This window comes from Cetorhinus maximus, chromosome 31 (genome assembly GCF_964194155.1).
Source record: "Cetorhinus maximus chromosome 31, sCetMax3.hap1.1, whole genome shotgun sequence".
Lineage (NCBI taxonomy): Eukaryota > Metazoa > Chordata > Chondrichthyes > Lamniformes > Cetorhinidae > Cetorhinus > Cetorhinus maximus.
The window spans coordinates 4621735-4647969 of record NC_135909.1 but is presented as its reverse complement, the minus strand read 5'-3'; the positions used below and the strand labels follow the sequence as shown (position 1 = coordinate 4647969).

Here is a 26235-nt window from a genome sequence, read left to right as displayed (position 1 = left end):
GGGAGTGGAACCTGGAGTGAGACTGGAACCTGGATTGGGAGTCGAATCTGGACTCGGACTGGAACCTGGAGAAGGACTGGAAGCTGGAGTGGGACTGGAACCTGGAGCGGGACTGGAACCTGGAGTGGGACTGGAACCTTGAGTGAGACTGGAACCTGGAGTGGGATTGGAACCTGGAGCTAGACTGGAACCTGGAGTGGGACTGGAACCTGAAGTAGGACTGGAACCAGGAGTGGGACTGGAACTGGAGTGGGACTGGAATCTGGAGTGGGACTGGAAAACGGAGTGGAACTGGTTACTGGAGTGGGACTGGAACCTGGAGTGAGACTGGAACCTGGAGTGGGACTGGAACCTGGAGTGAGACTGGAACCTGGAGTGGGACTGGAACCTGGAGTGGTAGTGGAACCTGGAGTGAGAATGGAACCTGGAGTGTGACTGGAACCTGGAGTTGGACTAGAACCTGGAGTGAGACTGGATCCTGGAGTGAGACTGGAATCTGGAGTGGGACTGGAATTTGGAGAGGGCCTGGAGCCTGGAGAGGGCCTGGAACCTGGAGTGGGACTGGAACCCAGAGTGGGACTGGAACCAGGAGAGGTACTGGAACCTGGAGTGGGACTGGAACCTGGATTGAGACTGGAAGCTGGAGTGGGACTGGAACCTAGAGTCAGACTGGAACCTGGAGAGGGACTGGATAATGGTGTGGGACTGGAACCTGGAGTAAGTCTGGAACCTGGAGTGGGCCTGGAACCTGGAGTGGGGCTGGAACCTGGAGAGAGACTGGATCCTAGAGTGAGACTGGAACCTGGAGTGGGATTGGAATCTGGAGTGAGACTGGAACCTGGAGTGGAAGTCGAACCTGGAGTGAGACACGAACCTGGAGTGGGACTGGAACCAGGAGTGAGACTGGAAACTGGAGTGGGACTGGAACCTGGAGTGAGACTGGAACCTGGAGTGAGACTGGAACCTGGAGTGGGAGTCGAACCTGGAGTGGGAGTCGAACCTGGAGTCAGACACGAACCTGGAGTGGGACTGGAACCTGGAGTGGGACTGGAACCTGGAGAGGGACTGGAACCTGGTGAGGGGCTGGAACCTCGAGTTGGACTGGAACCTGGAGTGGGACTGGAAACTGGAGTGGGACTGAAACCTGGAGTGTGAATGGAACCGAAACCTGGAGTGTGAATGGAACCTGGAGTGGTGCTGGAACCTGGAGTGGGACTGGAACCTGGAGTGAGACTGGAACCTGGAGTGGGAATGGAACCTGGAGTGGGACTGGAACCTGGAATGGGACTGGAACCTGGAGTGGGACTGGATCCTGGAGTGGGAGTCGAAACTGGACTCGGACTGGAACCTGGAGAGGGACTGGAACCTGGAGTGGGACTGGAACCTGGAGTGGGACTCGAACCTGGAGTGGGACTCGAACCTCGAGTGGGACAAGAACCTGGAGTGAGACTGGAACCTGGAGTGAGACATAAACCTGGAGTGAGACTGGAACCTGGAGTGGGACTGGAACATGGAGTGAGACTGGAACCTGGAGTGAGACTGGAACCTGGAGTGAGACTGGAACCTGAAGTGGGCCTGGAACCAGGAGTGAGACTGGAACCTGGAGAGGTTCTGGAACCTGGAGTGGGACTGGAACCTGGAGTGAGACTGGAATCAGGATTGGGACTGGAACCTGGAGTGGGACTGGAAACTGGAGTGGGACTGGAACCTGGAGTGAGAAAGGAACCTGGAGTGGGACTGAACCTGGAGAGGGACTGGAACACGGAGTGGGTCTCTAACCCGGAGTGCGTCTGGAACCCGGAGTGGGACTGGAACCTGGAGAGGGACTGGAGCCTGGAGTGTGACTGGAACCTGGAGAGGGACTGGAACCTGGAGTGGGACTGGAAGCAGGAGAGGGACTGGAGCCTGGAGTGTGACTGGAATCTGGAGTGAGACTGGAACCTGGAGTGAGACTGGAACCTGAAGTGGGAGTGGAACCTGGAGTGAGACTGGAACCTGGAGAGCGACTGGAACCTGGAGTGGAACTGGAACCTGGAGTAAGACTGGAACCTGGAGTGGTACTGGATCCTGGAGTGGGACTAGAAACTGGAGTGGGACTGGTTCCTGGAGAGGGACTGGAATCTGGAGTGAGACTGGAACCTGGAGTGGGAGTCGAATCCGGACTCGGACTTGAACCTTAAGAGGGACTGGAACCTGGAGTGGGTCTTGACCCTGGAGCGGGACTGGAACCTGGAGTGGGACTGGAACCTGGAGTGGGACTGGAACCTGGAGTGAGAGTCGAATCTGGACTCGGACTGGAACCTGGAGAAGGACTGGAAACTGGAGTGGGACTGGAACCTGGAGCGGGACTGGAACCTGGAGTGGGACTGGAACCTTGAGTGAGACTGGAACCTGGAGTGAGACTGGAACCTGGAGTGGGATTGGAACCTGGATTGAGACCGGAACCTGGAGTGGGATTGGAACCTGGAGTTGGACTAGAACCTGGAGTGAGATTGGAACCTGGAGTGGGACTGGAACCTTGAGTGAGACTGGAACCTGGAGTGAGACTGGAACCTGGAGTGGGATTGGAACCTGGATTGAGACCGGAACCTGGAGTGGGTTTGGAACCTGAAGTCGGACTGGAACCAGGAGTGGGACTGTAATCTGGAGTGGGACTGGAAAATGGAGTGGAACTGGTTACTGGAGTGGGACTGGAACCTGGAGTGAGACTGGAAACTGGAGTGGGACTGGAACCTGGAGTCGGACCGGAACCTGGAGTGAGACTGGAACCTGGAGTGAGACTTGAACCTGGAGTCGGACTGGAACCTTGAATGGGACTGGAATCTGGAGTGGGACTGGAACCTGGAGTTGGAGTTGAATCTGGACTCGGACTGGAACCTGGAGAGGGATTGGAACCTGGAGTGGGACTGGAAGCTGGAGAGGAACTGGAACCTGGAGTGGGACCAGAACCTGGAGCGGGGCTGAAACCTGGAGTGAGACTGGAACCTGGAGTGGGACTGGAACCTGGAGTGAGACTGGAACCTGGAGTGGGAATGGAACCTGGAGTCGGGCTGAAACCTGGAGTGGGACTGGAACCTGGATTGGGAGTCGAATCTGGACTCGGACTGGAACCTGGAGAAGGACTGGAAGTTGGAGTGGGACTGGAACCTGGAGCGGGACTGGAACCTGGAGTGGGACTGGAACCTTGAGTGAGACTGGAACCTGGAGTGGGATTGGAACCTGGAGTGAGACTGGAACCTGGAGTGGGACTGGAACCTGAAGTAGGACTGGAACCAGGAGTGGGACTGGAACTGGAGTGGGACTGGAATCTGGAGTGGGACTGGAAAACGGAGTGGAACTGGTTACTGGAGTGGGACTGGAACCTGGAGTGGGACTGGAAGCAGGAGAGGGACTGGAGCCTGGAGTGTGACTGGAATCTGGAGTGAGACTGGAACCTGGAGTGAGACTGGAACCTGAAGTGGGAGTGGAACCTGGAGTGAGACTGGAACCTGGAGAGGGACTGGAACCTGGAGTGCAACTGGAACCTGGAGTAAGACTGGAACCTGGAGTGGTACTGGATCCTGGAGTGGGACTAGAAACTGGAGTGGGACTGGTTCCTGGAGAGGGACTGGAATCTGGAGTGAGACTGGAACCTGGAGTGGGAGTCGAATCCGGACTCGGACTTGAACCTTAAGAGGGACTGGAACCTGGAGTGGGTCTTGACCCTGGAGCGGGACTGGAACCTGGAGTGGGACTGGAACCTGGAGTGGGACTGGAACCTGGAGTGAGAGTCGAATCTGGACTCGGACTGGAACCTGGAGAAGGACTGGAAACTGGAGTGGGACTGGAACCTGGAGCGGGACTGGAACCTGGAGTGGGACTGGAACCTTGAGTGAGACTGGAACCTGGAGTGGGATTGGAACCTGGATTGAGACCGGAACCTGGAGTGGGATTGGAACCTGGAGTTGGACTAGAACCTGGAGTGAGATTGGAACCTGGAGTGGGACTGGAACCTTGAGTGAGACTGGAACCTGGAGTGAGACTGGAACCTGGAGTGGGATTGGAACCTGGATTGAGACCGGAACCTGGAGTGGGTTTGGAACCTGAAGTCGGACTGGAACCAGGAGTGGGACTGTAATCTGGAGTGGGACTGGAAAATGGAGTGGAACTGGTTACTGGAGTGGGACTGGAACCTGGAGTGAGACTGGAAACTGGAGTGGGACTGGAACCTGGAGTCGGACCGGAACCTGGAGTGAGACTGGAACCTGGAGTGAGACTTGAACCTGGAGTCGGACTGGAACCTTGAATGGGACTGGAATCTGGAGTGGGACTGGAACCTGGAGTTGGAGTTGAATCTGGACTCGGACTGGAACCTGGAGAGGGATTGGAACCTGGAGTGGGACTGGAAGCTGGAGAGGAACTGGAACCTGGAGTGGGACCAGAACCTGGAGCGGGGCTGAAACCTGGAGTGAGACTGGAACCTGGAGTGGGACTGGAACCTGGAGTGAGACTGGAACCTGGAGTGGGAATGGAACCTGGAGTCGGGCTGAAACCTGGAGTGGGACTGGAACCTGGATTGGGAGTCGAATCTGGACTCGGACTGGAACCTGGAGAAGGACTGGAAGTTGGAGTGGGACTGGAACCTGGAGCGGGACTGGAACCTGGAGTGGGACTGGAACCTTGAGTGAGACTGGAACCTGGAGTGGGATTGGAACCTGGAGTGAGACTGGAACCTGGAGTGGGACTGGAACCTGAAGTAGGACTGGAACCAGGAGTGGGACTGGAACTGGAGTGGGACTGGAATCTGGAGTGGGACTGGAAAACGGAGTGGAACTGGTTACTGGAGTGGGACTGGAACCTGGAGTGAGACTGGAACCTGGAGTGGGACTGGAACCTGGAGTGGTAGTGGAACCTGGAGTGAGAATGGAACCTGGAGTGTGACTGGAAACTGGAGTTGGACTAGAACCTGGAGTGAGACTGGATCCTGGAGTGAGACTGGAATCTGGAGTGGGACTGGAATTTGGAGAGGGCCTGGAGCCTGGAGAGGGCCTGGAACCTGGAGTGGGACTGGAACCCGGAGTGGGACTGGAACCAGAAGAGGTACTGGAACCTGGAGTGGGACTGGAACCTGGATTGAGACTGGAAGCTGGAGTCGGACTGGAACCTAGAGTCAGACTGGAACCTGGAGAGGGACTGGATAATGGTGTGGGACTGGAACCTGGAGTAAGTCTGGAACCTGGAATGGGCCTGGAACCTGGAGTGGGGCTGGAACCTGGAGAGAGACTGGATCCTGGAGTGAGACTGGAACCTGGAGTGGGATTGGAATCTGGAGTGAGACTGGAACCTGGAGTGGAAGTCGAACCTGGAGTGAGACACGAACCTGGAGTGGGACTGGAACCAGGAGTGAGACTGGAAACTGGAGAAGGACTGGAACCTGGAGCGGGACTGGAAACTGGAGTAAGACTGGAAGCTGGAGTGGGACCAGATCCTGGAGTGAGACTGGAACCTGGAGTGAGACTGGAACCTGGAGTGGGACTGGAACCAGGAGTTGGACTGAAACCTGGAGTGGGACAGGAACCTGAATTGAGACTGGGTTCTGGAGTGGGCCTGGAACCTGGAGTGAGACTGGAACCTGGAGTGAGACTGGAACCTGGAGTGGGACCAGATCCTGGAGTGAGACTGGAACCTGGAGTGAGACTGGAACCTGGAGTGGGACTGGAACCAGGAGTTGGACTGAAACCTGGAGTGGGACTGGAACCTGGAGTGGGAGTGGAAACTGGAGTGAGACTGGAACCTGGATTGAGACTGGAACCTGGAGTGAGACTGGAACCTGGAGTTGCTCTGGAACCTAGAGCGGGAGTCGACCTGGAGTGGTAGTCGATCCGGGAGTGAGACATGAACCTGGAGTGAGACTGGCACCTCGAGTAGAACTGGAACCTGGAGTGAGACATGAGCCTGGAGAGCGACTGGAACCTGGAGTGGACTGGAACCTGGAGAGGGACTGGAACCTGGAGTGGGAGTGGAACCTGGAGTGAGACTGGAACCTGGAGTGGGACTGGAACCTGGAGTCGGACCGGAACCTGGAGTGAGACTGGAACCTGGAGTGAGACTGGAACCTGGAGTCGGACTGGAACCTGGAATGGGACTGGAACCTGGAGTGGGACTGGAACCTGGAGTTGGAGTTGAATCTGGACTCGGACTGGAAGCTGGAGTGGGACTGGAACCTGGAGCGGGACTGGAACCTGGAGTGGGACTGGAACCTTGAGTGAGACTGGAACCTGGAGTGGGATTGGAACCTGGAGCTAGACTGGAACCTGGAGTGGGACTGGAACCTGAAGTAGGACTGGAACCAGGAGTGGGACTGGAACTGGAGTGGGACTGGAATCTGGAGTGGGACTGGAAAACGGAGTGGAACTGGTTACTGGAGTGGGACTGGAACCTGGAGTGAGACTGGAACCTGGAGTGGGACTGGAACCTGGAGTGGTAGTGGAACCTGGAGTGAGAATGGAACCTGGAGTGTGACTGGAACCTGGAGTTGGACTAGAACCTGGAGTGAGACTGGATCCTGGAGTGAGACTGGAATCTGGAGTGGGACTGGAATTTGGAGAGGGCCTGGAGCCTGGAGAGGGCTTGGAACCTGGCGTGGGACTGGAACCCGGAGTGGGACTGGAACCAGGAGAGGTACTGGAACCTGGAGTGGGACTGGAACCTGGATTGAGACTGGAAGCTGGAGTGGGACTGGAACCTAGAGTCAGACTGGAACCTGGAGAGGGACTGGATAATGGTGTGGGACTGGAACCTGGAGTAAGTCTGGAACCTGGAGTGGGCCTGGAACCTGGAGTGGGGCTGGAACCTGGAGAGAGACTGGATCCTAGAGTGAGACTGGAACCTGGAGTGGGATTGGAATCTGGAGTGAGACTGGAACCTGAAGTGGAAGTCGAACCTGGAGTGAGACACGAACCTGGAGTGGGACTGGAACCAGGAGTGAGACTGGAAACTGGAGTGGGACTGGAACCTGGAGTGAGACTGGAACCTGGAGTGAGACTGGAACCTGGAGTGGGAGTCGAACCTGGAGTGGGAGTCGAACCTGGAGTCAGACACGAACCTGGAGTGGGACTGGAACCTGGAATGGTATTGGAACCTGGAGTGAGACTCGAGCCTGGAGTGGGACTTGAACCTGGAGAGGGACTGGACCCTGGAGAGGGACTGGAACCTGGTGAGGGGCTGGAACCTGGAGTTGGACTGGAACCTGGAGTGGGACTGGAAACTGGAGTGGGACTGAAACCTGGAGTGTGAATGGAACCGAAACCTGGAGTGTGAATGGAACCTGGAGTGGTGCTGGAACCTGGAGTGGGACTGGAACCTGGAGTGAGACTGGAACCTGGAGTGGGAATGGAACCTGGAGTGGGACTGGAACCTGGAATGGGACTGGAACCTGGAGTGGGACTGGAACCTGGAGTGGGAGTCGAAACTGGACTCGGACTGGAACCTGGAGAGGGACTGGAACCTGGAGTGGGACTGGAACCTGGAGTGGGACTCGAACCTGGAGTGGGACTCGAACCTCGAGTGGGACAAGAACCTGGAGTGAGACTGGAACCTGGAGTGAGACATAAACCTGGAGTGAGACTGGAACCTGGAGTGGGACTGGAACATGGAGTGAGACTGGAACCTGGAGTGAGACTGGAACCTGAAGTGGGACTGGAACCAGGAGTGAGACTGGAACCTGGAGAGGTTCTGGAACCTGGAGTGGGACTGGAACCTGGAGTGAGACTGGAATCAGGATTGGGACTGGAACCTGGAGTGGGACTGGAAACTGGAGTGGGACTGGAACCTTGAGAGGGAGTGGAAACTGGAGTGAGACTGGAACCTGGAGTGGGACTGGAACTTGGTGTCGGACTGGAACCTGGAGTGGGACTGGAACCTGGAGTGAGAAAGGAACCTGGAGTGGGACTGAACCTGGAGAGGGACTGGAACACGGAGTGGGTCTCTAACCCGGAGTGGGTCTGGAACCCGGAGTGGGACTGGAACCTGGAGAGGGACTGGAGCCTGGAGTGTGACTGGAACCTGGAGAGGGACTGGAACCTGGAGTGGGACTGGAAGCAGGAGAGGGACTGGAGCCTGGAGTGGGACTGGAATCTGGAGTGAGACTGGAACCTGGAGTGAGACTGGAACCTGAAGTGGGATTGGAACCTGGAGTGAGACTGGAACCTGGAGTGGTACTGGATCCTGGAGTGGGACTAGAAACTGGAGTGGGACTGGTTCCTGGAGAGGGACTGGAATCTGGAGTGAGACTGGAACCTGGAGTGGGAGTCGAATCCGGACTCGGACTTGAACCTTAAGAGGGACTGGAACCTGGAGTGGGTCTTGACCCTGGAGCGGGACTGGAACCTGGAGTGGGACTGGAACCTGGAGTGGGACTGGAACCTGGAGCGGGACTGGAACCTGGAGTGGGACTGGAACCTTGAGTGAGACTGGAACCTGGAGTGAGACTGGAACCTGGAGTGGGATTGGAACCTGGATTGAGACCGGAACCTGGAGTGGGATTGGAACCTGGAGTTGGACTAGAACCTGGAGTGAGATTGGAACCTGGAGTGGGACTGGAACCTTGAGTGAGACTGGAACCTGGAGTGAGACTGGAACCTGGAGTGGGATTGGAACCTGGATTGAGACCGGAACCTGGAGTGGGTTTGGAACCTGAAGTCGGACTGGAACCAGGAGTGGGACTGTAATCTGGAGTGGGACTGGAAAATGGAGTGGAACTGGTTACTGGAGTGGGACTGGAACCTGGAGTGAGACTGGAAACTGGAGTGGGACTGGAACCTGGAGTCGGACCGGAACCTGGAGTGAGACTGGAACCTGGAGTGAGACTTGAACCTGGAGTCGGACTGGAACCTTGAATGGGACTGGAATCTGGAGTGGGACTGGAACCTGGAGTTGGAGTTGAATCTGGACTCGGACTGGAACCTGGAGAGGGATTGGAACCTGGAGTGGGACTGGAAGCTGGAGAGGAACTGGAACCTGGAGAGGGACCAGAACCTGGAGCGGGGCTGAAACCTGGAGTGAGACTGGAACCTGGAGTGGGACTGGAACCTGGAGTGAGACTGGAACCTGGAGTGGGAATGGAACCTGGAGTCGGGCTGAAACCTGGAGTGGGACTGGAACCTGGATTGGGAGTCGAATCTGGACTCGGACTGGAACCTGGAGAAGGACTGGAAGTTGGAGTGGGACTGGAACCTGGAGCGGGACTGGAACCTGGAGTGGGACTGGAACCTTGAGTGAGACTGGAACCTGGAGTGGGATTGGAACCTGGAGTGAGACTGGAACCTGGAGTGGGACTGGAACCTGAAGTAGGACTGGAACCAGGAGTGGGACTGGAACTGGAGTGGGACTGGAATCTGGAGTGGGACTGGAAAACGGAGTGGAACTGGTTACTGGAGTGGGACTGGAACCTGGAGTGAGACTGGAACCTGGAGTGGGACTGGAACCTGGAGTGGTAGTGGAACCTGGAGTGAGAATGGAACCTGGAGTGTGACTGGAACCTGGAGTTGGACTAGAACCTGGAGTGAGACTGGATCCTGGAGTGAGACTGGAATCTGGAGTGGGACTGGAATTTGGAGAGGGCCTGGAGCCTGGAGAGGGCCTGGAACCTGGAGTGGGACTGGAACCCGGAGTGGGACTGGAACCAGGAGAGGTACTGGAACCTGGAGTGGGACTGGAACCTGGATTGAGACTGGAAGCTGGAGTGGGACTGGAACCTAGAGTCAGACTGGAACCTGGAGAGGGACTGGATAATGGTGTGGGACTGGAACCTGGAGTAAGTCTGGAACCTGGAGTGGGCCTGGAACCTGGAGTGGGGCTGGAACCTGGAGAGCGACTGGATCCTGGAGTGAGACTGGAACCTGGAGTGGGATTGGAATCTGGAGTGAGACTGGAACCTGGAGTGGAAGTCGAACCTGGAGTGAGACACGAACCTGGAGTGGGACTGGACCCTGGAGTGGGACTGGAAGTTGGAGTGGGACTGGAACCTGGAGTGAGACTGGAACCTGGAGTCAGACACGAACCTGGAGTGGGACTGGAACCTGGAGTGGTATTGGAACCTGGAGTGAGACTCGAGCCTGGAGTGGGACTGAAACCTGGAGTGGGACTGGACCCTGGAGAGGGACTGGAACCTTGAGAGGGGCTGGAACCTGGAGTTGGACTGGAACCTGGAGTGGGACTGGAAACTGGAGTGGGACTGGAACCTGGAGTGTGAATGGAACCTGGAGTGGTGCTGGAACCTGGAGTGGGACTGGAACCTGGAGTGAGACTGGAACCTGGATTGGGAATGGAACCTGGAGTGGGACTGGAACCTGGAATGGGACTGGAACCTGGAGTGGGACTGGATCCTGGAGTGGGAGTCGAAACTGGACTCGGACTGGAACCTGGAGAGGGACTGGAACCTGGAGTGGGACTGGAACCTGGAGTGGGACTCGAACCTGGAGTGGGACTCGAACCTCGAGTGGGACAAGAACCTGGAGTGAGACTGGAACCTGGAGTGAGACATAAACCTGGAGTGAGACTGGAACCTGGAGTGGGACTGGAACATGGAGTGAGACTGGAACCTGGAGTGAGACTGGAACCTGGAGTGAGACTGGAACCTGAAGTGGGACTGGAACCAGGAGTGAGACTGGAACCTGGAGAGGTTCTGGAACCTGGAGTGGGACTGGAACCTGGAGTGAGACTGGAATCAGGATTGGGACTGGAACCTGGAGTGGGACTGGAAACTGGAGTGGGACTGGAACCTTGAGAGGGAGTGGAAACTGGAGTGAGACTGGAACCTGGAGTGGGATTGGAACCTGAAGTCGGACTGGAACCAGGAGTGGGACTGTAATCTGGAGTGGGACTGGAAAATGGAGTGGAACTGGTTACTGGAGTGGGACTGGAACCTGGAGTGAGACTGGAACCTGGAGTGGGACTGGAACCTGGAGTGGTAGTGGAACCTGGAGTGAGACTGGAACCTGGAGTGGGACTTGAACCTGGCGTTGGACTAGAACCTGGAGTGAGATTGGAACCTGGAGTGGGACTGGAACCTGGAGTGGGACTGGAACCTGGAGAGGGCCTGGAGCCTGGAGAGGGCCAGGAACCTGGAGTGGGACTGGAACCCGGAGTGGGACTGGAACCAGGAGAGGTACTGGAAACTGGAGTGGGACTGGAACCTGGAGTGAGACTGGAAGCTGGAGTGGGACTGGAACCCGGAGTGGGACTGGAACCAGGAGAGGTACTGGAACCTAGAGTGAGACTGGAACCTGGAGAGGGACTGGATCCTGGAGTGGGACTGGAACCTGGAGTAAGATTGGAACCTGGAGTGGGACTGGAACCTGGAGTGGGGCTTGAACCTGGAGAGCGACTGGATCCTAGAGTGAGACTGGTACCTGGAGTGGGATTGGAATCTGGATTGAGACTGGAAACTGGAGTGGAAGTCGAACCTGGAGTGAGTCACGAACCTGGAGTGCGACTGGAACCTGGAGTGGGACTGGAAGTTGGAGTGGGACTGGAACCTGGAGTGAGACTGGAACCTGGAGTGAGACTGGAACCTGGAGTGGGAGTCGAACCTGGAGTGGGAGTCGAAACTGGAGTCAGACACGAACCTGGAGTGGGACTGGAACCTGGAGTGAGACTCGAGCCTGGAGTGGGACTGAAACCTGGAGTGGGACTGGAACCTGGAGTGGGACTGGAACCTGGAGAGGGACTGGAACCTGGAGAGGGGCTGGAAACTGGAATTGGACTGGAACCGGGAGTGGGACTGGAAACTGGAGTGGGACTGGAACCTGGAGTGAGAATGGAACCTGGAGTGGGAATGGAACCTGGAGTGGGACTGGAACCTGGAGTGGGACTGGAACCTGGAGTGGGAGTCGAAACTGGACTCGGACTGGAACCTGGAGAGGGACTGGAACCTGGAGTGGGACTGGAACCTGGAGTGGGACTGGAACCTGGAGTGGGACACGAAACTCGAGTGGGACTGGAACCTGGAGTGAGACTGGAACCTGGAGTGAGACTGAAACCTGGAGTGAGACTGGGACCTGGAGTGGGACTGGAACCTGGAGTGCGACTGGAACCTGGAGTGAGACTGGAACCTGGAGTGAGACTAGAACCTGATGTGGGACTGGAACCAGGAGTGAGACTGGAACCTGGAGAGGGACTGGAACCTGGAGTGGGACTGGAACCTGGAGTGGGACTAGAAACTGGAGTGGGACTGGAACCTTGAGAAGGACTGGAAACTGGAGTGAGACTGGAACCTGGAGTGGGACTGCAACCTGGTGTCGGACTGGAACCTGGAGTGGGACTGGAACCTGGAGTGAGACAGGAACCTGGAGTGGGACTGAACCTGGAGAGGGACTGGAACCTGGAGTGGGACTGGAACCCGGAGTGGGACTGGAACCAGGAGAGGTACTGGAAACTGGAGTGGGACTGGAACCTGGAGTGAGACTGGAAGCTGGAGTGGGACTGGAACCCGGAGTGGGACTGGAACCAGGAGAGGTACTGGAACCTGGAGTAAGATTGGAACCTGGAGTGGGACTGGAACCTGGAGTGGGGCTTGAACCTGGAGAGCGACTGGATCCTAGAGTGAGACTGGTACCTGGAGTGGGATTGGAATCTGGATTGAGACTGGAAACTGGAGTGGAAGTCGAACCTGGAGTGAGTCACGAACCTGGAGTGCGACTGGAAACTGGAGTGGGACTGGAAGTTGGAGTGGGACTGGAACCTGGAGTGAGACTGGAACCTGGAGTGAGACTGGAACCTGGAGTGGGAGTCGAACCTGGAGTGGGAGTCGAAACTGGAGTCAGACACGAACCTGGAGTGGGACTGGAACCTGGAGTGAGACTCGAGCCTGGAGTGGGACTGAAACCTGGAGTGGGACTGGAACCTGGAGAGGGACTGGAACCTGGAGAGGGACTGGAAACTGGAATTGGACTGGAACCGGGAGTGGGACTGGAAACTGGAGTGGGACTGGAACCTGGAGTGAGAATGGAACCTGGAGTGGGACTGGAAACTGGAGTGAGATTGGAACCTGGAGTGAGACTGGACCCTGGAGTGGGAATGGAACCTGGAGTGGGACTGGAACCTGGAGTGGGACTGGAACCTGGAGTGGGAGTCGAAACTGGACTCGGACTGGAACCTGGAGAGGGACTGGAACCTGGAGTGGGACTGGAACCTGGAGTGGGACTGGAACCTGGAGTGGGACACGAAACTCGAGTGGGACTGGAACCTGGAGTGAGACTGGAACCTGGAGTGAGACTGAAACCTGGAGTGAGACTGGGACCTGGAGTGGGTCTGGAACCTGGAGTGCGACTGGAACCTGGAGTGAGACTGGAACCTGGAGTGAGACTAGAACCTGATGTGGGACTGGAACCAGGAGTGAGACTGGAACCTGGAGAGGGACTGGAACCTGGAGTGGGACTGGAACCTGGAGTGGGACTAGAAACTGGAGTGGGACTGGAACCTTGAGAAGGACTGGAAACTGGAGTGAGACTGGAACCTGGAGTGGGACTGCAACCAGGAGTGGGACTGCAACCTGGTGTCGGACTGGAACCTGGAGTGGGACTGGAACCTGGAGTGAGACAGGAACCTGGAGTGGGACTGAACCTGGAGAGGGACTGGAACCCGGAGTGGGTCTCTAAACCGGAGTGGGTCTGGAACCCGGAGTGGGACTGGAACCTGGAGAGGGACTGGAGCCTGGAGTGTGAATGGAACCTGGAGTGGGTCTGGAACCTGGTGTGAGACTGGAACCTGGAGTGGGACTGGAACCTGGAGTGAGACTGGTACCTGGAGTGAGACTGGAACCTGGAGTGTGACTGGATCCTGGGGTGAGACTGGAACCTGGAGTGGGACTGGAACCTGGAGTGAGACTGGAACCTGAAGTGAGACTGGAACCTGGAGTGAGACTGGAACCTGGAGTGAGACTGGAACCTGGAGAGGGACTGGAACCTGGAGTGGGACTGGAACCTGGAGTGGGACTGGAACCTGGAGTGAGACTGGAACCTGGAGTGGGACTGAACCTGGAGAGGGACTGGAACCCGGAGTGGGTCTCTAAACCGGAGTGGGTCTGGAACCCGGAGTGGGACTGGAACCTGGAGAGGGACTGGAACCTGGATTGGGACTGGAACCTGGATTGGGACTGGAACCTGGAGTTTCTGGCCCAGAGGCGGGTGCACCGCCCTCTGCGCCACACGACTTCCCCTCCATGTTTTTCCCTGTTCAATATCCCATCGTGGACTGGAGTCCCTTCACATTTTAGGTGAACGCCTACTCCATGACCCCAAAGCGGATGGCCGGCTGAATTGGACCCTTGACCCATGGCTGACCGGACTCCCTCGTTCCAGGGGGCAAGTTATCTCTCTCTTTACAGCCGACCCAATCGCTGTAGTCCTGCGGCACGGAAAGCTTCTCCGTGACTTCAGTTGGACACGGACTGTGGCGTTGGGAAGTCTCCCCCATGTGATGGCGCCCGACGTCAAGCCATCTCCAACATGGTCACTCTCACTTGGCAGGGCAGCCGTCGTGAAGCATTCTATCTCCATCCAGCTCCTCCCCGCACGCTCTCTGCCTGCCGTGTTTCCAAACCCTTACCCCCGCACCCCAACACCCCCACCACCACCCACCACCGCCCCTCCCACCCACCCCCAGCTCCCCCCGAGCCTTCCAACAACCGGTTTGCAAAGAGGCAGCCGCTTCTATGTTGCTCCCGTCCCTAGGCAGTGATTGAACTCAGCCAAGGATGAAATGTCCTGTCCCTAGGATCAAGGTCATTATTCTGCCAACCCCAACCGTGCGGTTTGTGAAGGAGACAGAGGGGTTGGAGAGGGGGAAATAAACCCCCACAGCATTTTAATACTCAATCGATGACGTTTTATTTTTGGTTGAACATTTTGCTATTTTTCCGAGGCGAATTAATGCTGGAATTTTGAGTCAGACGCTTGTGGGGTTGTGGGGGGTGGGGGGCTTACAACAATGCTCGCTCGAATTGTGACAGACAATGTCCTTTTATGACTCCGGAGACGGGCACTGGCGGTAACCATGGAAACAAGTCATGCCTCCTCGCTGCTTTTTACTGTGAGGCAGACGCTCTTATTGAATATAGTGTTAAAAAGGGAGAGAGAGAGCGAGAGAGAGGGAGAGAGAGAGAGAAAGGGAAATAAAAACACAGAGGTGGGTTTGTTGGGGGATGAAATGAAAGGGTCAAGCGAGCCAGGGGCAGGAGGCAGGGGACGGGAAGCAGGGAAGGGTAAAACGTCCGGGAGGGAGGTGCGGGGGCTGTCAAAAGATGGGGCGGAGTGAGACATTTTGTAAGCTGTGGCGCGGGGTCGGTTCCAGATTTATCCATTCAGACCGCTGTCGTCGCGCGGTGGTCAAACCTGGGCTGGCTGTCAAGAGCTTGAACCAGGGGGGGTGCCCCAAGCCGAACGAGCCCTGCCGTCCGTTCAGCGGCGCGGCTCCCTCACCGCCCCGTCCCCTGGCGCCAGCGGTCCAAGCCGACGGGTGGCACCGTGTGTATCCGCCCTCGCTGTGGAACAGTGGCGGTGTCCACGCTAGCGTCGCCCAACTGGTGCTCAAAAGCCCTCCCGGAGGGCTTCCTCCCATGACTCTCGCCCTCCCTCACGCACTCCAGCCATTAGTCGGCCAACCCTTTCCTACGCCAATCGGAAAGCAAAAAGACTCCTGACCCGATTGGATGACTGTCTGCCCAAACAGCCTTTTCCCAACCCCGCCAACCACCACTACCCTCCGCCACTTTAAATATTTTTGTATCTGGTGAAGAGAAACGTCCAAAGAAAATAACCAAGAAATAAAAAAAACCACCCCGACGATTTTCTCTCCGGCAGGAGATTGACCTTCAATCCCTGGAGGCTCCAGGCCAATCCTGGAGCGTCGGCGACCCTATCCTGCACCGCCGCCCAAACCTAGGCCGGGGAATGGGGAACACGCCAGCAATGTGGCGCCCGCCTTGGCTGGATGCCACCCAACGCTCTTCCCGGTGGGCACAGGCCCGGTCGTTTTCACATCCCGCGACTCTCCCTTGACGCATTTGCAGTTGAATGGATAGACCTTGCGCTGAGGAGCCAACCCAGCTGCGAGGAACCGGACTCTACTCGTTTAAAACAAAAAAATGGCTGGTCATTAATCAATACCGGGCAGTAGAGAAAGAGAGAGAGAGAGAGAAGGTTACCTAAGTTGACCGTGAGCTTGACCCGTCCTCCGTCCAGTTCGAGCCTCAGCGTGTCCGCTGAGTCCTTGGAGGTTGTCGCCATGAGTAATCCATACGCGCGCTGGGACATGAAACGCACGGATATGTCCTCGGCTTCTGTGTGCATGACTGTCGGCATCATGATCTTCATGTACATGCTTCCGTCATAGCTCAGGACAGTCCCTTCTGGAAAGCAACAAAGAGCAGGCGTGCGGCGTGACGAAGACTGTGCTAATGTACCCTTCATGGGGCCTGCTGGTCGGCTTGACAGAGGGGGCCCAGGAGTTCCCCTCCGAGCCACCCAGGCCGAAGATGACAAAATGAGGCATCCTTCCAAGAGCTGGCCATTGACCAGAAATGGAACTGGACCAGCCTTATGGACGCTGTGGCTCCAAGAGCAGGTCAGAGGCTGGGAATCCTGTGACAATTAACTCACCTCCTGACTCCCCAAAGCCTGTCCACCATCGACAAGGCACAAGTCAGGAGCGTGATGGAATACTCCCCACTTGCCTGGATGAGTGCATTCCCGTCTGCCCACCCCACTCCGATAATCTTTGCTTCCCTTGCCTAACGATGTAGCTCTGAAGGACTCGAAACATTAACTCTGTCTTTATCTCCGCAGATGCTGAGTTTTTCCGGCATTTTCAATACTTGTTTAAGAATCTATCTACCTCCGCCTTCAAAATATTCAGTGACCCCCACCTCCACCGCCTTCTGAGGCAGAGAGTTCCAAAGTCGCACGACCCTCTGAGAGAAAAAAATTCTCCTCATCTCCGTCCTAAAAGGGCGACCCCCTAATTTTAAAACAGTGACCTCCTAGTTCTGGACACACCCACAAGAGGGGACATCCTTTCCACCTCCACTTTGTTCAAGGCCGTTCAGGGTCTTGTATACTTCAGTCAACCATCAAACCCACCTGCAGTGGGTTTAAGGAGCTGCCTCACCAGGTCTTTTTTAAGGGCAATTAGTGAAGGACGGCCTTGCCAGCGATACCCAAGCCCTGCGATTGAGTAGATAAGCTGTAAAATGACAGGGGAGGCTACGAGGTTTGGAGGTAACAAGGCAAGGCTGAGAACATGGATGCCTTTCCAATGCGAAGTGCATAGGTGACAATCGGTTCTCTCAGACACATATAAAAAAAGTCCCACCATTGGAAAAAGAACAGGGTAGATGTCCCTGGTGCCCTGGTCAGTAATTACGCCTCAGTTAACAACTTAGACTGATACAGCAGCTCTGATGTAGCTAAATGTCCCCAGGCAGTGGAGCAATTGTCAAACAGAATTTGAACACCCCACCACCCACTGAGCCACATGAGGAGATATTTAGGGACAGGCGACCAAAAGCTCGGTCAAAGAGGTCGGTTTTAAGGAGCGTCTTAAAGGAGGAGGGGGAGGCGGAGAGGTTTAGGGGAGGGGAATTCCAGAGCTTAGGTCAAAGGCAGCTGAAGGCCCGGCCGCCCAATGGCGGGGCGATGGGAAATCGGGGGTTGGGGGGGCAGACGCGCAAGATGCCGGAGCCCACTGCAGCGGCTCAGTCCCGCCGCCGCCTTCTCAAGGGGCAATTAGGGACGGGCAAGAGGTTCTGGCCCAGCCAGGTATTATTTTTTGCAAAGAGACAGGGAGGAGCGAGGCGGCCGAGGGGATTTGGAAACAACTCAAGACGTAGCTCAACTGGGAGCCAATGCGGCACAGAAGGAGGTCATTCAGCCCATCGCGCCCACGCTGCTGCCCCTCTCGGCCCCATCTTTCCCCCCACCAACCCCCACCGCCTCCCCACCCACCGATCTACTACCCCCTCCCTTACTTCCCTCCCAGTGCCCTCTCCGGTCGGATTCCAGCACCCACCTGTCTCGCAGTTCTTCCCAAAGTAGCCGGTCCCGGTGCAGTCGCAGATGTACCGGTTCCAGCCTTCCCGGCAGTGGCCCCCGTTGTGGCAGGGGGCCATGCTGCACTGCTTCAAGGTCTCCCGGGAGCAGAAGCCGCTGACCCCGCCCATGTTCTGGATCTCGGCCAGGCGCCTGACGTCCCGACTCTGGCCGTCAATGAAGAGGTCCCGCACGCAGCCCACGTAGCCGTAGCGGAGGAAGGCCGACCAGAGCTCGGGGGGTGGCAGCAGGTCCAGCTTGTGGTCGGGCAGCCCGCCCAGGTACATGTCGCTGTCCAGGTCCAGGATCTCGCTCTCGCCGTTGGCGACGAACGGGAAGTGGCGGCTGTTCACCGATATCGACCCTGCAGGGGCAGCAAGAGCATCGAGGTCACGAAGTGGGGGGGCGGCCGACAGCAAAGGGCAGGGCCGCTGGCGCCCGCGCCCGCTCCCTGGTAGCCCATCCCACGCCTGCTCCGCGTCCCTGTGGCGCTCTGGACCCCCTGACGTTGGTAATAATTTAGGGGAGGCAGTGGGGCTGTGGGATCGTTACACAGAATCTCACGGTGCAGAAGAGGCCCTTCGGCCCATCGAGTCCGCGCCGACACGTGAGAAACACCTGACCTACCTGCCTAACCCCATTTACCAGCGCTCGGCCCCATAGCCTACAGGTCACCGGACTTGTACTCCAGAGAGACCCAGGTTAATGCTCTGGCGGGGGCGGGGTCCCTGAGTTCAAATCCCACCACGGCCGATGGTGAATTTGAATTCAATAGAAAAATCTGGAATTAAAAGTCTAATGGCGAAACCACTGTCGATTGGCGTAAAAAAAAAACCCCATCTGGTTCACTAATGCCCCCTTTTTGGGGGAAGGAAATCTGCCCTCCTTACCCGGTTTGGGCCTACACGTGACTCCAGGCCCCACAGGATGATGGTTGACTCTTAAATGGCCTAGCGAGCCACTCAGCTCTCAAGGGGGTAATTAGGGATGGGCAATTCATGCTGGCCCAGAATAAAAGGAAATAATCACACCTTAAACTGGGAAAGATCAACAACTTCAGATCATGAACTCCCTCCACCATTCCGATCCCCCTTTTCTCTAACAATTTTTTTCCCCCACCTATTTCTATTATTTTTAAATGTATTTCCATCCATTGTTTTATCTCTACCTTTTAGACCATTTCGATCCCTTCCCCCCCTACCCCACCCCCACTAGGGCTATCTGTACCTTGCTCGTCCTGCTTTCTACCCTTAATGTATCTCCTTTAGCTAATATCACCACCGTCAACACCTCTTTGTCCTTTTGTCTGTGACATCTTTTGGTTATCTCCACCTATCACTGGCCCTCTATCCAGCTCTACCTGTCCCACCCCCCCTCAAACCAGCTTATATTTCACCCCTTCTCTATTTTTCCTCAGTTCTGATGAAGAGTCATACGGACTCGAAACGTTAACTGTGTTCCTCTCCGCAGATGCTGTTGGACCTGCTGAGTTTTTCCAGCTATTTTTATTTTTGTTGTGAAAGATCAGGACTATTTATGTTTACTGTTGCCACGCTGCCTTGTACACACGAAGGACCGGTTTGAACCAGTTCCGTTACACATCACGTCGGTCTCAAGCGCAGCCGTGAAATGTGGCCCCCTGGAACACTTACACATACCGATTAGTACATAGCTAATTCGTTCCTTGTCAGATATTTACAGTTAATGCAAACAATATGTAACAACGCTCCTGCCTTTACCCTGTAGCGCTGCACTTTTTCTCTCTCCAGGTAATTATCCAGTTCCCTTTCGGAAACCATGATTGAACCTGCCTCCACCACACTCTCAGGCAGTGCACTCCAGGTCCTAACCACTCGCTAAGTGACAAAGCTTATCCTCATGTCGCCTTTGGCTCTTTCACCATTCCCCTTAGTTCTGCACCCTCTGGTTCTCTACCCTTCTCTGTCACAAGGGAGCGGTTTCTCCCTATCTACTTTGTCCAGACCCCTCATGGGTTTGTACTGAACCTCCTCACATGGAGTCACACTGGCACCTGGATAGGGGAGCACAGTGGTGTTGGTGCTGCACTAGTATTCCAGAGATCTGGGGTGCTGACATGGAGATGTGAGTTCAAATCCTACCATGGCTGGAATTAAAGAAATCTGTGAGAAATCGATTGTTTCAGCTGTGGCTCAACTTGTCGCACTCACGCCTCTGATTTGGGAATCTAGGCTGGCATTCCTACTGCGGTGCTGAGGGAGTGCGGCACTGTGGGAGGGTCAATGCTGAGGGAGTGCGGCACTGTCGGAGGGTCAGTGCTGAGGGAGTTCCGCACTGTCGGAGGGTCAGTACTGAGGGAGTGCCGCACTGTCGGAGGGTCAGTACTGAGGGAGTGCCGCACTGTCGGAGGGTGAGTGCTGTACTGTCAGAGGGTCAGTGCTGAGGGAGTGCTGCACTGTTGGAGGGTCAGTGCTGAGGGAGTGCTGCACTGTTGGAGGGTCAGCACTGAGGGAGTGCTGCACTGTCGGAGAGTCAGTGCTGAGGATGTGCCACACTATCGGAGAGTCAGTACTGAAGGAGTGCTGCACAGTCGGAGGGTCAGTACTGAGGGAGTGTCAGAGGGTCAGTACTGAGGGAGTGCCGCACTGTCGGAGAGTCAGTACTGAGGGAGTGCTGCACAGTCGGAGGGTCAGTACTGAGGGAGTGCTGCACTGTCGGAGGGTCAGTACTGAGGGAGTGCTGCACTGTCAGAGGGTCAGTACTGAGGGAGTGCTGCACTGTCAGAGGGTTAGTACTGAGGGTGTGCCGCACTGTCGGAGGGTCAGTACTGAGGGAGTTCTGCACTGTTGGAGGGTCAGTACTGAGGGAGTTCTGCACTGTCGGAGGGTCAGTACTGAGGGAATGCTGCACTGTCAGAGGGTCAGTACTGAGGGAGTGCTGCACTGTCAGAGGGTCAGTACTGAGGGAGTGCTGCACTGTCAGAGGGTTAGTACTGAGGGTGTGCCGCACTGTCGGAGGGTCAGTACTGAGGGAGTTCTGCACTGTCGGAGGGTCAGTACTGAGGGAGTTCTGCACTGTCGGAGGGTCAGTACTGAGGGAATGCTGCACTGTCAGAGGGTCAGTACTGAGGGAGTGCTGCACTGTCGGAGGGTCAGTACTGAGGGAATGCTGCACTGTCAGAGGGTCAGTGCTGAGGGAGTGCTGCACTGTCAGAGGGTCAGTACCGAGGGAGTGCTGCACTGTCGGAGGGTCAGCACTGAGGGAGTGCTGCACTGTCAGAGGGTCAGTACCGAGGGAGTGCTGCACTGTCAGAGGGTCAGTACTGAGGGAATGCTGCACTGTCAGAGGGTCAGTACTGAGGGAATGCTGCACTGTCAGAGGTGCCATATTTCAGATGAGGCATTAACTGAAGCCGTGTTTGCCTTCTCAGGTGGATGGGAAAAAATACAATGGCCACTATTTCAACGAAGAACAGTGGAGCTCCCAATATTCACCTCTCAGTCAACAACAGACTATCTGGGTCATTATGCGATTGCTGTTTGTGGGAGCTTGCTGTGCGCAAATCTCTGACAACAGTGGCTTAAAAAGTAACTAATTGGCTGGGAGCAGCTTTGGGACATCCTGTAGTCATGAACGGCTCTGTATAAATTCGCGCATTAACGCAAACTACTCTGGACGCTGGAAATGAGAAATAAATAGATAATGTTGCAAATAGTCCGCAAGTCAGGCAGCATCTGTGGAGAGAGAAACAGAGTTAAGAGGCGCATTCATTGCTAATTTTTGTTAGCCAAAGGTATTAAGGGATATGGGACAAAGGTGGGTGTCGAGTAAAGGGTTAACATCAGGACTACCTGATACTGATGATGTAACTATGGCGCAATGTCACATGACTAAGAGATTGCGTTCTGATGGGAAGCAGATATGTGACCTCGTGTGGAGTTGCTGAGATGAATATACATCTGTAAGTAAACAGGAATGGGTTTTGTGGATAACAGTCTGTGGCAGCATTCTTAGGGTAACAGGCACACCCTAAAGAAGCCCCATCTCGACCCCGAACTCAAGGCGAAACAGCGGCGATATGGAGACAGCTCGCAGATCAGCCCTGATCTCATTGAATAGTGGAACAGGCTCGAGGGGCTGAATGGCCTCCTCTTGTTCCTACAGCTGTGAGGGGCAATGGTGGGAGTCAGAGCCCGTTCTCCGGACAGCGGAAGTCGGCAGCTACTGAGGGAGCCTGGGTGCGTCGGAGCAGACTCGATGGGCCGAATGGCCTACTTCTGCTCCTACGTCTTATGGTCTAATGGTCTGCGGTGTCGCTAACGCGGGCTCAGACTGATCGGCCATCCCGCGAACACACGGTCACATTCCTCAGTGATTCCTCCCCACCTCCCCACCCACCGCATCCCTTCCCCAATTCAGAAGGACTTTGAGGAGCGGTCCCACAAACTCCATCCCAATGTTCCAGCCGCTTGTCCCTTCAATACTCCGAAGCCTCTCCACCTTCCAGTCTCTCTTCCCACTTATCAAAAACCTCCTGTAAGACTACGTGTCCAACGACACGTTGGCAAACCTCCCTTCGTTCTCCTTCATTTGCCTCTCTGCAAAGCCTGTTCAGACGCTTTACTTCATTTAAGATCATTAAAGGTTGATCAAAGTGTTCTTATTTACTAGGATCTTTAAGAATTTGCTCACTGGTGCTCAGTTTGGGTTCTGCCAGAGCCGCTTTGCTCCATATCTAATTGAGCCCTGGTCACGAGAGCTAAGTGCCAAATTGTGTCCCTCAGCATTCAACTGGGACCAAAAGGCCTTAGCCCAGAACAATGTGAGAGGAGGGGGGGGGTCAAAGGGTAAATGCCCCAGTGATTGGCATCATACCTGACTCAACGGAAGGTGGTTATGGTTGTTGGAGGTCAATCATCAAATGGCCCGGGACATTGCTGCAGGAGTTGCTCTACTGTCCTAGGCCCAACCATCTTCAGCCACCTGACCAAATGACCTTCCCTCCGCTGTTCCAGCCGGCCTTTTCGCTGACGATTAGAACCATAGGAAAGTTACAGCACAGAAGGAGGCCATTCGGCCCATCTTGTCCATGCCAGCCCGAGGACACCCAGGCGCCCTTACTAACCCCACCTTCCTGCACCCGGCCCATAGCCCTGCATCTTACAGCACTCAAGGCATTTTTTAAAAGAGATTCTTCAGTTGTCAGCTCCATTCACAACACCTCTAGGAGTGAGGCTTCAGGAGGACCGGAATAATGCCCAGGCCCGGCCTGACAAGTGTCCAGGTAACGTTCACCTCACCCAAGCGACAGGTCATGGCCACCCCGAAGAGACAGATGGTGTCATTTGAATGGTGCCACCCTCACCCAGTGCCCCTTCGGCAACAACTGTGGAGGGGGGGTCACTGCTGGCCAAGAGCTTACCTGGTCAAGCCATTGTCAGCACCATGGCAACAGGAGCAATGCATAAGCTGCCCTTGTTGAAGAGCGATGAGGGCTTGAGGGGCCCAAAGGCCTACTACTCTTATGTTAAGGACAGAGAAGCTTGTTGAGCTATTCCTTTTTTTTTATTTATTCATGGGGTGTGGGCGTCACTGGCAGTAGGCCAGCATTTTATTGCCCATCCCTAATTGCCCTTGTTCAGAGGGCACTTAAGAGTCAACCACATTGCTGTGGGGTCTGGAGTCACATGTAGGCCCAGACCGGGTAAGGACGGCAGATTTCCTTCCCTAAAGGGGACATTAGTGAACCAGGTGGGCTCAACAACAATTGACACTGGTTTCATGGTCATCATTAGACTTCTAATTCCAGCTATTTATTGGATTAACGTTCCACCATCTGCCCGTCAAAACTCCGGTCCCCAGAGCATTACCCTGGATCTCTGGATTACCAGTCCAACAACAATACCACTACGCCATCGCCTCCCCTTGTGCTACTGTAACCAATATCCATGCCCTCCATTACCGGCACACTTTGACCGCTGCGTGCATGTTCTACAGGATACAGCATGACACCAGTTTAATGAGGTTACTCCAACTCGCCTCTCGCTGTCACTCCTACCACCCAGGAGAGCGAGCGTCTCCAAGTGCCCTCATCAAAGGCGCACGCCATCCCTCACTTGGGCATGTAATGCTGCCCCCTTAATCATCGCTGCGTCTCTACACTACCATGGGAACGCCAATGCAAGGAATGTCCTTGTTCACCTACCGCCCCATCATGGACAAGAGATGGGGCAACAAGTGCAAAGAGCAAAAGTGACCAAAAAAACTACACTGGGAGGACAATTTCGCTATTTGGGAGCACGAAGTGGGGCAACCTGGAGTTCACTGTGCCAATTCCATGCTTAAAAATGTCTCCTTCCGATCCTCATCGGTTCACCGTGACTAGGGCGTTCTGCGCTCTCAGCTCTTATGGACAAGTTGGCTCTCTCTGACCTGTCCGTCCTACCCAGGTAACCCTGTCCCTTACTCCATCCCCTGCTGCTTTCCCTCAGACAGCCGCGGTCCAAGTTATTTTCCAAGTGACTCCGTCATTTCTAATTACTCATTCACGGCGTGTGGGTGGCACTGAACCTCACTTATTGACCATCCCTTAAGAAGGTGTTGTCGAACTGCCCGCTCCTCGGTGACTGAATGGGCTCCCTGGACCATTTTCAGGGGGGCAGTTAAGAGTCAACCACGTTGCTGTGGGTCTGGGGTCACAGGTAGGCCCAGACCGGGTAAGGACCAGGGCAGCTCCGAAGAAAAGGACAATAGCAACCTGATAGTTTCATGGCCGCCAACGCCAATCTTTAATTTTTGTTTTAAAATCCTGGCTCTAGCGAATGGATTGAATTTTTAAACTCCCTGCAGCCGAGGTGAGATTTGAACTCACGGCCAGAACACGACCCTCGTCGGGTCGGGCGCGCCCCCGACCTGAGCGAGCATAAACGACGTGAGCTGACGTCGGGTGAGCGTCCCAATGTCATCGCGCGTTCGGGCGATATTTCGGTCGGTGGGTAAAAGGCCCGTGAAGGCCATTAAAGCCCCGATTAAGTGTCATTTTTTTTCACTGCCCTTGGACATCTCCCGGTCGGCGGGTCTGGCGAAAAGGCCAAGTGGCCTTTTGGGCACTTTGGAGGGAACCTCATCCACGGGCGGGATGAGGTTTCCAACGGCAATTGAAAATAAAATAAAAATTATTTTTTACCTTTCATGAAGGACATGCCCCTGATCATGTGACAGAGTCACACACGAGGGGGGGGGCGCGTTTCATAATGCTTAATCATTCTTTATTTTTCACTGTTTGTACCGTCAACTCCCTGAGGCAGCTCCGTGCCTCGGGGCTTTACCAGCGCGTACCCGCGCGGGTACATGAACCTGCGCGCTGGTCCTCCTCCCCTCCAACAGGGGCAGCGCTGAGGGCTGCCGCACCTGTTTCACGCTGGCCGGGCCTGAACTGGGGCACTACAGCCGAACACACGGCGACCTTGCGCCGTTCACCCCGTTACTCCTGCATCGGTGTGCAGCGCGGTGAACCCCGTGGCGCGTGGCGGGGGCGGGGGGAAGGGCGGGGGCAGAAAGTCGCCCCTTCCCCACCCCGCACCCCACCCCATTACCTCATTGGGGGGGGGGGCCAAAGGCCCGGGCGCCCATGTTTAAAGGGCCTCCCGCCCTCCTTGCCCGCCTTAGCCTCCCTTCTCACGGGCAACTAGGGATGAGCTGAACACCACTTACGGACAGTCGTAAAAGCGAACGCTCCAATTTCCCGATGGCGGGGGAGCTTAACTTGGCCGGGGGGTGGTGGGGGATGGGGGTGGGCGAGGTGAGGCGGGGTGGCCTTTTAATCAGCGCGCGCGTCGGGCTAACCCGTGTGGAAAGGGGGCTTCCCGACCTGGTTCCACCGGGAAGCCCCACCCGCCTTTAAATCCCCCGGGAACAGAATTCCCACAGTCCGCCCCCCACCGACACCAGGAAACTGATTTATGGCCTCGCCCCCAAAAATTAAGCTACCCCCCTGCCCACTCCATGCCCGCCCGACCAGGCGGGACCGGAAGATTCCGCCTCCGAAGTGCCGATCCCCGGGATTACCGGTCAAGCGATGCGGCCTCTCCCCCTCCGCCTTCGGAGCAGCTCGCCGGTTCCCCGGTGAGGCGATCGGCCTCCTCATCGCACCCCCCACCCCCCCCCGCCTTCCCATCGGGGTTTTGTGGGG

At 56.0% G+C, this 26235-nt stretch overlaps 2 protein-coding genes across 2 annotated transcripts in view; both read right to left on the bottom strand.

Moving 5' to 3' along the window:
* LOC144670204 (uncharacterized) overlaps positions 1-14454 on the bottom strand; it is a 242057-nt gene extending 227603 nt beyond the window's left edge. Inside the window, 1 exon segment of the mRNA XM_078532690.1 lies at positions 14364-14454. Within this exon segment, the coding sequence (XP_078388816.1) occupies positions 14364-14454 (91 nt within the window).
* Positions 1-26235, bottom strand: part of nrxn2b (neurexin 2b) — a 1731499-nt gene that overhangs the window by 1078813 nt on the left and 626451 nt on the right. Inside the window, exons 9-10 of the mRNA XM_078532738.1 lie at positions 18046-18429; positions 16184-16387 (exon numbers count right to left, since the gene is read on the bottom strand). Coding sequence (XP_078388864.1) covers positions 16184-16387; positions 18046-18429 — 588 coding nt within the window. The remainder of the gene's footprint in view (positions 1-16183; positions 16388-18045; positions 18430-26235) is intronic.